The sequence below is a fragment of the Pseudochaenichthys georgianus genome, chromosome 15 (genome assembly GCF_902827115.2).
Source record: "Pseudochaenichthys georgianus chromosome 15, fPseGeo1.2, whole genome shotgun sequence".
In the NCBI taxonomy this organism is placed as follows: domain Eukaryota; kingdom Metazoa; phylum Chordata; class Actinopteri; order Perciformes; family Channichthyidae; genus Pseudochaenichthys; species Pseudochaenichthys georgianus.
The window spans coordinates 22,979,561-22,990,823 of NC_047517.1; the positions used below are offsets into that span (position 1 = coordinate 22,979,561).

The 11,263-nt window shown below is 39.9% G+C and overlaps 2 protein-coding genes across 2 annotated transcripts; one reads left to right on the top strand and one right to left on the bottom strand.

The window, feature by feature from the left end:
- The first annotated feature begins 621 nt into the window (after positions 1–621).
- Positions 622–3,231, top strand: znf511 (zinc finger protein 511). The gene is made up of 6 exons (XM_034100282.2): positions 622–913; positions 1,035–1,108; positions 1,719–1,920; positions 2,064–2,188; positions 2,524–2,793; positions 3,067–3,231. Exons 1-6 carry the CDS (start codon positions 638–640, stop codon positions 3,137–3,139), a joined length of 1,020 nt encoding a protein of 339 aa, XP_033956173.1. The 5' UTR covers positions 622–637; the 3' UTR covers positions 3,140–3,231.
- A 176-nt stretch (positions 3,232–3,407) lies between these two features.
- Positions 3,408–5,878, bottom strand: msx3 (muscle segment homeobox 3). Its single transcript, XM_034100291.1, has 2 exons — positions 5,353–5,878; positions 3,408–4,923 (listed from the first exon to the last, which is right to left on the bottom strand). The coding sequence occupies exons 1-2, from the start codon at positions 5,699–5,701 to the stop codon at positions 4,520–4,522; spliced, it is 753 nt and encodes a 250-aa protein (XP_033956182.1). The 5' UTR covers positions 5,702–5,878; the 3' UTR covers positions 3,408–4,519.
- Positions 5,879–11,263: the final 5,385 nt, after the last annotated feature.

The following is an 11,263-nucleotide window of genomic DNA, read 5'->3' on the forward strand; positions in this document are numbered from 1 at the left end:
TCTTATTTATTAAAATATCTTCAGTAGCCAACTCAATATATTGACAGCAGAACATAGCGAAGTATAATAGTAAATCCTTCAAAGCCCATTAGTGGACTTTGTCGCCACCTACTGGAGAGATGATTTATCGAAGGCTGTTTTCTCAAATTATTATTTTTAAATTAAAATTAAAAAAGTCCCAGACAGCAGCTTCAACAATAACATTATTTTTTCAGAGATACATATGTCGCTTCTCTAGGCTACTAATAATGTCGCTCCAGCAGGCTTCTAATTCAGAGAGGAAACATACTTAATGTCACTCTTTTTAAATATAAAAAACCTGAAAAACATTTACTTAACGTGGGGCAGCAAAAGTTTCTAATAATTACATGTACATTCAACGTTACACGGGAATATTTACACTGTCAGCAAGAATATATTTAAACTAAATAGATAATGCAGTAAAATATGTTGACGCATGGCGAATTAACCCTTAACCTTGCAACGTTATATTTTTTGTGGAGCATTATACCACACGCATTAAATCAAATATCCCGATCCCAACCTTTTTGAACTGGACTTTGCATCTTGAGGCTGATTCTGGCCAATTGATGGCGACAACGCATCATTTTGGATTTGACAACCGCCAAAATACTAGATGACGTCGTCATTCCGCGACAACTACAACCAAAACATAAAAACTCTTCACATTCACTGCAGCTTTTTACAGACGTTTCAAAAAACGATGCTGCAGCCAGACTTGGTACGACTTCTGACAGAGGGACATGTTTTAGTAAAGAGCTGCGATGAAGACTGTCTGACAGGAAACACTCAGGAGCCGAGGCAGAGTGAGGGAGAAGAGGGTGAGGAGGGAAACCCGTTCAACTACACCCCTCAGCTGATACACCTGAACAAGGACCACCAGCTGTTCGAGGTAACATAGCAACAACAAAATGAACCGTACTCATTCTGCTGAAGCACATATATAACCGTGGCTACAACATTAGCTAGCTTACCTTTTCAGCATAACTCACTGCTGCTGAATGTTTTTACAGGATGGGGACATTCACAGACACATGTACCTGCAAGACCTCTACATCTCAGAGGCTGAGGACAAGCCAACACTCAGGTATGCAAAGAAAACCAAGGTTAGCTTTGGTAAAAATGTGAGCTTGTGTGTGACTGACTGTGGTTAACAAACAACAAACACAACTATTGTGTATGTTTATTTGTATTGAACAAGGTCCATGTATAAACATACATTAATCTAAAAAAAAGAAGAGATGCTATATGCCAGATTATATAATGTACACACATTAAAACCAACAACCAATAAAACACTTCCTAGTGTCTATCACACTAACAATTACAACTAATGAAAAAACAGATGTATCAAATATAAATACTGCTACATATATTATTTAGGCCATTTCATTTCAGGGAGGATAGTGTAGGAACTTAACTTTAAAGCAACAACAAACGAGGAAATACAAGTAAATAAAGATGCATGCGGGGTTAACTTTACAAACACCCAAAACACATGGGGTTAGGAAACAAATACATAAAAACAACAATTAGCTTAAATGATAAGATACAGGTATCTCCAGAAATTAGAACAATGTAACAGCCGTGTACAAATGTGCCCCAGGAATGATATTCCTTAACTTACGAATGTGGATTGTATTGTCAGTGTGGGTCTGACTGTAAGTCACCAGCCTCCTCTTGTTATCTTTTCTCAGTGTTTCAGAGTTTGCCTGTCACATATCCGGCTGCAGTGCAATCTTCAGCACTTTGGAGGAGTATGAGCACCACTACAACTCCCTTCACAGACACGTGTGCTGCTCCTGCTGCCGCTCCCTGCCAAGTGCCCGGCTCCTAGACATTCACATTCAGGAGTGGCACGACTCTCTCTTCACTATCCTTTCTCAGAGGCAAGATATGGTAAGCAAAAGTCTGCGGTTGTGTCCTTTCCCATGACACATTATTGTCTTGCTCTTAAACTATAAGCATAACCCTCTAACATTATTTGAAAATGAACACTGAGTCTTTAAAGTTTTACATGACACTTCCTTTACATTTTTCAGTACCAGTGTTTGGTGGAGGGCTGTGGACAGAAGTTTAGCACGAGTAAACACAGGAAGGACCACCTAATCAAAATTCACAAGTATCCTCCAGACTTCCGATTTGACAAAACCAAAAAGGACAAAGGGTAAGAATGCATATTTTCTCCATTAGATGGCAGCAAAACCTCAGTAAGAAATAGTTTTCTTTGCAAGTTTTCGGTCTTGGAGAGTCGGTGTTTATTGATGTAAACAGGATTCATGCCTCTTTATAAAATGTCTTGAGTTGAAGCAATGTGTCTTTTTTCAATCAGCTATTTCATTTTTTTATGTAAACATAATATGATATAAGGCAATAATTGTTGTTTAACACAATGTTTTACAAAAATAAGCCATAATATTGCTTAAACCAGTGTAAAATCATTATAATTGTATTTAAATATAATGTTTTGCGTATATTCTTAATTCATGTCTTTGTTAATAGAAACCGGCAGACGAAGAAACAGCCGCAGAAAGACACAACCATGGACGTCGTGGACGATGTGTGTGAGTCTGAGGGTGTGTGTGAGGTTATGTGTGATGGTCTGTCCCACCAACCCGAGCAGGAAGAATCCATGGAGACGCATGGGTCCGAGGAAGAAGCTGCTCGCATGGCAAAGTCGGCCTCTACTGAGGAGCATGCTGATCTTAATGCTGCAGCTCCCAGCACAGAGAGTTCAAGCAGCGACCCACTGGAACCACGATACTCCTACAGGTTAGTCTTTAACAAGTCTGCAAAGCACTGGATGTCCCAGGCAGCTTTCGGCTGCAATAAGGGAGGCTTAAATTCAGCCATTTTTAAGATGTTTTAATGTTAACTTTTAAGGTGCAATTATGTAGTTAAATTAAGGTTTAGCAAACTGCAGAAAGAGATTTTTGTCTTATTTAAACACAATATTATATAATTAAAATGTATGAATTGAAATCCTCCTAATATTCTCGAGAGTATTTAAATGACATCTGAGGCAGCTGTGTTTTTGTCTCCCAGGGTCCCCACAAATGTGTGTTTTGGTCGCGGCTCTGTCCGGGGCTTCAGAGGGCGGCGGGGAAGGAGGAAATAAACCAACAGAATTCTGCTTTCTGTTCTATGAATATAAATAACTTTATACACTGTCATGTAACACAATATATTTACTGTCATATGGGACGCTGACTTCAAATAAAATGTTTTTTACAACAAATATTTGATGTGTATATATATATATTCATTCAGGTGATAAGCAGCGCTGCAAGGCAATGCTTAAATGACAAATTATATGGACAAATTGCAAGAGAAAAAATTACAGATGGCAGAATTTACATAAAAGATTTTAATAATTGTACAAAACATCTCTTTACCCATCAGATATAAAATTCACTGTATATTCATTTAGCATTTTTGAATGTTTGCAAAAATAGCTGATGACTTTTATTTACATTTTAGTAATGAAACAGGACTTTTAAGAGCTCTTTGAACACCTGTGCAAAAAAGTTTTCCTTTTGAGGTACTGTAAATACAATTAAATAACATTAATTAACAGATTAATTTTATAGCTGATTTATATTTTTGAAACAGAAAAGTGTTAAGAATTTAGAAACTAACGGGAATTATGTTGTTTAATACATTCTCGTTGAAAGCTCTCATGGTTCAAATGAAAAAAAAAGAATCAAGTAATGCCAAAGATAAACATATTTTTAAATAAGGAAAAGGTTCTTTCTAAACTTTTGACTTCATTACAAAAGTGATGAAAAGGCACTAAGGAGCACTCCAGGGGGGTTTCATGATGGGTCTCATTGATTATATGGATGTTCTTTTAGAATAATGTTCTTTAATTTGTTTTCTTAATTTCTTCTTTATATTCTCTGGTCGTATGTTAACGTACAATCAAAGGCCTCGGGAATGTAGGTAAAAAGTGCTTTAAAAAAGCAATTATTGCTTAAAACCACAAAACTTCAGGGTTTTAAATAATCGTGTAATCTCTTTAAAACTACTGACTTAAATATTTACGGAGTAGAAAACCTTAAAATATATGAAGTTTGAATATGGAGCCCGAACAATAAACTCAGTGAGTCTGCGTTATAAAATAAAAGATAATACCGAATGCACTGCAAATAAAAATGTTAACACATGCTTAATTGTTGACAGAAAAGTAATTTAGCCTATTATAAAGATGTGTTTTAAAAATGCCAATGGAGTGAAAATATCCCACTTAGTTCCGTTTCGCGTGTTTCTAAGGCCTTAATGAAGGACTAGTGGCCGAGATTGTTCTACCAGTATTTTTGTGTACAAACAAATATTACATTTTTCCTTATAACGAAAATATCATATATGCTTGTTCGAATATAGGATTCACGACAGGTAGTCTGACTCATGGTGGATTTTTTGCAGTGTTGGTAATTTGCTGTATCAAGGCGTTTTTTATAGAAGCTTTCCAGACGATGCAGTTCAGAGTTAGTGAGGGTTAGGACAAGTAGTACATCCCATATGGTCCACCGAATAGTCCCGGGACGGGGAAGGCCGGCCGGGGTCCGGTCAGAGCCCCGTAGAGGGACGGAGCACCCATGGGGCCCAGGGGGAAGGGGAAGCTGAAGGCCGGCAGCAGCGGCTTCGCGACCAGCTTGAATTTATCCAGGTCGGCCTCCTGCAGCCTCTTGGCCTTGGCCCTGCGGTTCTGAAACCAGATCTTGACCTGGGTCTCTGTGAGGCTGAGGGAGCAGGAGAACTCCGCTCTCTCTGCGATGGACAGGTACTGTTTCTGACGGAACTTCCTCTCCAGAGACAGCAGCTGAGAGGTTGTGAAGGGAGTTCTGGGTTTCCTGTTGTTCTTGTGTTTACGTAGATTGCACGATGAGGGGCTGGGAAGTCCTGAAAGTGTGGATATAGAGAGTCAGATTATTGCAAATAAAAATAAATGATCGATATGACTTAAAAGTGACTTTATAACTTTACTTCATGTATGGGTACAAGTCAAGCCATTTAATTCACAGAATAATTAGGCTGCAGAAGCTGTTATTTGAAGCCTTTTAAATGCAATAGTATTTCCATCACCTTTAGTTATAGAAAAATATAGATTATGAAGTGGCTTTTTACATTGAGTTTTCTCATCAGTGCACTATTGTAAAAAGACATTGGTTATGGATTAATTTGTATAGGTCAACATGCACTGTCGTATTTCGTGCAAGGTTAGTGATAAAGGATATCCATATAGGCAAATTAAAGAAAGATTTTGACAGTTTCAACGTTGAAAGATATTTGTTTCTCATATTTTAGAAAACAAGTGTATCCTACACTCACTTGGAGGGGATGCGTAAGGAGTCTGCAACCAGGGGCTCGTTTCCTTGTCACTGAGGTCCACAGCCTCGGGTTTGGAGCGGTACAGTCCGCTGGGTGACGCACACTCGGTCTCCTCTGCTGAACCATGTTTATGGGAGTGGAGTCTCCTGTCCGGCGTCCTGTCTGATATGAGGGACTCCACACTGAAAGGCAGATCTAAGCTTTTTGTTTTACACCTTCTGACAGATGACAGGTCCAGCTCGTTGGCTCCTGTGCATCCAGCGGCTCGGTCTTCCGGTGAGGTCTCCCCCAGAGCAGCCGAGGGCGGTGATCCCTGCTCAGGATTCATTACGCACGACTGAGGTGCCATACAACCAAATATCCTGCCGCTCGCCCCGTTGCTGTTTTTCTTTTTATCTCCCAGGTTGCTCCAATGTTGCGCAGCAGCGTTAAACTTCAGCTTTTACGCACGGACTTGTCTCTCCTTCAGTGAGTGAAGTGCCATGAGTTGCACTCTCATCTTTCCGCCTGCCTATCAGTCTGTCCATGTTCCCACGTGACGCAGCTAAAACTGTTTCTGATAGGCCAGGCTTGTAATGACAGTGTTGTGGTCCACTTATTGTGCCTGTGGTGCCTTTACAGATGTAAACCTCTGATCAGGGGCGGGGCGCAGAATTATGACTCCCTCCCATTTTTTGCTGTTGTCCCCCCTCAGCTACATCAGATCCCTCTCTGATGCTCTGGTATAATTTAATGTAACTTTGAAGATAACATCATATTTACATTTATTTGCACATACTTCTTTGCTAGCTTCCAGTATTGCCTGAAACATTTAGTTAAATATTGACCGTGTAATTATACACCTTACTATCTGGTCAGAATAGTGATGCATTTAGCAGCTAAAGAAACAGATATTTCCTTTAATATATTTTCTGTGGAGACCACAATCTGAGCAAGCATGACTCCAAATGCATGCTGTTGTTGCTTTGCGGCTTAAGAAAGTGGACATTGGCAACTGTTTGCTAAGACTTTATAAGGCAAAGATATGTTGATACGTGTTAACAGCTTGTTCCACTGCCCCCGAAGGGCCAAATAAATAAAATAATGAAAACAGTTACAAAATAGAGACACAAAGAGTCAGTTGCAAAAAAGGTTAATGTTATTAAATGTTTTGTTATGAGACCAAAAGTGCTTTAACTTGTTGTAGGACCCTGTCTGAAAGGTTGGATTTACATGTTACAACACTTTATCACGGTGTTTCATTAAAACAGTAAGACAATCCGGGCTTTAATTCACCGGATTTTGAATATACTCTTCAGAGTTACTGTCACTATAAATAACATATCATGTGGTCTGTAATCAAATTATCAATGGCTGTGTATTGCCTATACTTCATCCTATTGTGTTCATTGTCTCTAACCCTTTTGTGAGACAGTAAAACCCCAACTAATGTTGCAGAGGCCCATTGAAGAGGCCCTTCCAAATTGGCCTTGTTTTGCAGCTCTTCAAATCAAGTCAAATTATTTTCAGTGAAACCCAATATGTGAGAGTTTCTTTTCTCTTATGGGAACTGTTGTTGGGCCTGCAGCAGCACACTGACTGACTGTCTGTAGGACAATTGGTTAAATGGAGTTAACTGTTTCTCTCCCTGAGGTACATTTCTGCTTTGATCCTGCTGCGACTGGCGCCTGTCTGCTCTCTCTCCCCCTCTCCCTCACTGTGTGACAGTGATAGATCGCTGGGTAACCATACAAGCTTTCAATGACTGTAATTTAGTGCCCAACAACATTACATTCTCCTCTACTTACCGAGAATATTACCACTCTCACTATTCTCCTGTTTGAAAAGGGATGTAAGGCGGTGTGTTCCTTTTCAATTGTTTTATAATGAACGAGTAAATTAGATATCCTTCTTCTCTCTGAGTAGCATGCACATGCAAGAAGAGTACAATGAGTATTTTGGTTTAAGAACCTATTTATTCACTGTATAGTGCATTAGCTGCGCTACAACTTTTTGTAATGGAGTATCTCTTTGTCTATGTCTCGCTGTCTGTGCAGTACTTTTTTATTACAAATCAACAAAATATATATATATTTCAAAAATCGAAAGACAGTTTATCCTGAAAATGTTGTGCCTCACTGAAAAAGTGAAAATGTTGACCTGTTGCTGATGCTCGTATAGGGATACAAAAAAGAAAAGAGGAAAAAAAGCCACATCTTTTTGACAGGAGGCCAGGGGCCAACTAATAAAAAACAACATGCATTTTGGGGGTAAGCCTGTCACTTTATTTACATTTTAAGTTGAACAAAAAATCCCATTGTGAATTAGAAAGTGTTCATGGACACCCCCAACAGCACACTAATTCAGTGGGTTAGTATTATGAGTCTGTGTCTGTGTACAATTGTATTGCAATCCATCCAAAAGTTCAATCTTAAAAATCGGGGGAGCGTCAGACCAATGTCCTCATATTAAAAGCTAAAAAAAGACCAGTGTTAAACAACAATAGTAATATTGAAATGTAAAAAAAGATAGAGGGATACACTTGATAAAGTCTGCCTCACGACTTCAACTCTCTCTCTCTCTCTCTCTCTCTCTCTCTCTCTCTCTCTCTCTCTCTCTCTCTCTCTCTCTCTCTCTCTTGCCCACTCTCAAAAGTGGAGAACTGTTTAAGGAGGTAATTGTGGTTTCCAAAAGAGTTTTCTTTCAAACCAAACATGTTGAAGCAGGCTTTATATATTTCAGTTTTTTAAATCTTTCTCTTTGATGCGAGCTGGCAGGGTTTACAGCAATCCTAAGCAAACTTTGGGAGGGGGGCTGGAGTCCTGTGGGATAAACATTTATGAAACACACAGCGGGGAACTTTGCGGTGAAAGTGTATCGTCTTCAAAAGAGAAGGGAGGCCTACTCGGTGAAGCATAACAGAACATTATCCTGTGTCTGAGTAGACCTGCCAACATTAGTATGTTCAAATGTCAATGGATCACAAACTTTTCCTTTTCATGACATTTCCAATAAATCCCACTTTCTAAGAATTCTCTTTATCTTCACAGACCAACTGAAGGGTTGATTTCCATACGCACAAGTATTACCGTTCTGTCCATTATGACCAAGTCAGCTTTAAATCGGTTTCTCGTCTTGAATTACCAGTAACAGTAAGTCTCAAATCGAAATGTAAATCACCAAAAATATTTATTTACATTTTTAAGCTGTCCACATCCTCTTTTTAATACAAAGCTGGATTTCAATCACATTCAAATTGGGTCTCCCAAGAATCAAATGTAGTTTATACCATTACAACATTATTGAGGGAAACAAATTTTTATATACTTCAAATAAACTTTAATCTGCTGGCATCTTATGATGATGTGGCAGAATCAAGAGGTCGCAGTGAAGAAAATGAAGAGAGCGCAGACCAGGCCTTTTCTATAAGCAAAATAACAAGTCTTGTGTAACTTGCGCAACTATAGGCTAATTCAGATCTGCTCCAAATTGGTTCTTCATTCTCCCTTTCTCCAAGTTGCATGAACATGGGCCATTGGTTTTTAATACTGCTGAAAAACAAATTTTTAGCTAAAAATTCCCTAGCAAAATAAGCATTTGTTTGTTATGACATGACCAAGTATAAAAGAACACGTCTGAAGAAGAAACTGTTACAAACACAATAATCGTATGAATTGCAGTGGCATACAGTCACTCCTGGGAGGAAATCATGTTTCTGCACTTGTTTGTACAACATATTTTTTGTTTAAATTAAGGCTATTGAAACTCAGAATACAGATGTTCTTTAGCCATTACCTTGAAAACTAGCATTAGCTGAGGTTGTCTGCTTGAAGCTTTCGTTGTGAGGATGATAGGTCAGTAATATTCTCCTTTCGGAGGACATGCAGGAGAGCAGATGATGCTTAAAACCTTTGTAATTATGTGATGGGTTGTTGATTGGTCAAGTGCTTTTCATTTATCCTCTATATGTTAGCATGACTTGGCTGCCAGCGTTGACAGGCAAGCAGCGAGCGGGTTATTATGCCTCTGTGTGTTTTGTATGTAGGATATTGGATTTGGTGACAGGAAGGCGCGTTCCACATGGCGTCTGACAGAGTAGAGCACAGTGTTTGGCTGATGGCGACTCGGCAGTGAGTCCTGCACGCAGTGCCAGGTGCTAACAGGTGGACACAGAGATATTGTGGCTGTATTGTCGCGGTTTGGTTACGGGAGGGGGGGACAAAGGGAACCGGACACCCTCTCTGGACCTGGAGCGAGCCAGGGGTTGGGGTGAGCTCTGTGACAGTGCTGACAGTAGGGGGGAACTCATATAGAAGCCTGCACTCTGCGATGATAACAACTCTGATGATGATGTTAGAGAATGACCCACAGAGGATAGGGATGTTAAATTATCATACGCTCTTTATCGTCTCGCCATGATAGCAGATGTAGGCGTCTTTAGTATGAGAGTGATGACAGCTGAGGAGCAGAGGACATCACAGAGAAACCTGACACATGCACACACAAAACACACACACACACACACACACACACACACACACACACACACACACACACACACACACACACACACACACACACACACACACACACACACACACACACACACACACACACACACACACACACACACACACACACACACACACACACACACACACACACACACACACACACACAATGAGGCACAGCTAGCCCATGCAGTGTCTGAGTCTTGAAATATAGAGAAGCTAAACTGTAAACCAAACAAGTCTCTGAGTGTAACAAGAGCAGCATTCCTGTGGGTCACAGCGGGACAGCGGGGCCTTGCAGTATTAGTAGCTATTCTGTAGTCAAATTATGGAGAATGTTACCACAACCTATAATAATGTATCTTCTACACCCATTCTGTTTCTGTTCTGTTCAAATTCCTATATCAATAGAGAATTACAAATGTCTGTGTCACAGAGTCAGTTCCTCAATGAATTGCAGAGGTCAGCGCAAAGCACACTGGGAGACGGGACTCAACACAGTTTGGTGTTGGCTCACTGGGAGCTGAGAAAGGAGCACAGATCTGATTCAAGCTGTTTGTGACAGCTGTTGCCGATTGACTCTTTGCAAATTAGGTTAAACATTTCCCGACAATATTACAATTGACTTCTCTGAAACCACCCAAATGATGGCAGCTGCACTGCAACATGCTGTGACAATTTAAACTGCGACAAATCACAGAGCAGCACCTGTTAGGAAACTCAATTCAATCTAGCAAACCTAAGACCAGGGTAGGTGGAACATTGTGCATAACATTCTTCCTTTATTCATTCAGGGTGGCATTAAAAAAAGTCTTAAAAAGTCTGTAGAACCCCAACTTTGACTTTGAATGAAAATGGGTAATCAGTGCAAATTACCTCATGTCTTGAGAGTGACTTATCTCCCTCTAAAACAGTTTCAGATTTCTTTGACATGTTTCCTCGAAGCTTGTGACTCACGCTGACTTCAAAAGATGTTCTAGGCAAGTCGACGATGCCAATAAATCATAGTAAATAATTACCCCCGAGGCTCTAATAATGTTGATCACAGAGGACCCAAAAGTGGAACAAATTAGGGTCACATGATTTGCTTAGGGGCATTTTGTGCTGGCTCTCGATGGTGGGAATAGCCCTTTGCTTTCGCCTACAGATTTCTCAGGCCATCAAACGCATACCTCCTTACTTTAGGCAAAGGATATGCTTTAGTTGTCTTGTTCATCTCACATGTGAATACAGATTGTACATTAAAAAGTGTTGTTTTATTAAAATATATTTAGGGTTTCCATGAGAATGTGAATGTGTGCCTGTGATCTCAGCCCAGTGACAACCTGAACAAATACGCTGAGTTGATTCTTCGGAGATTACAATAGATTCCACGTCGTCTCATGAACCTCTGAAAGAGATGGGAGGGCACAGCAGAGGCC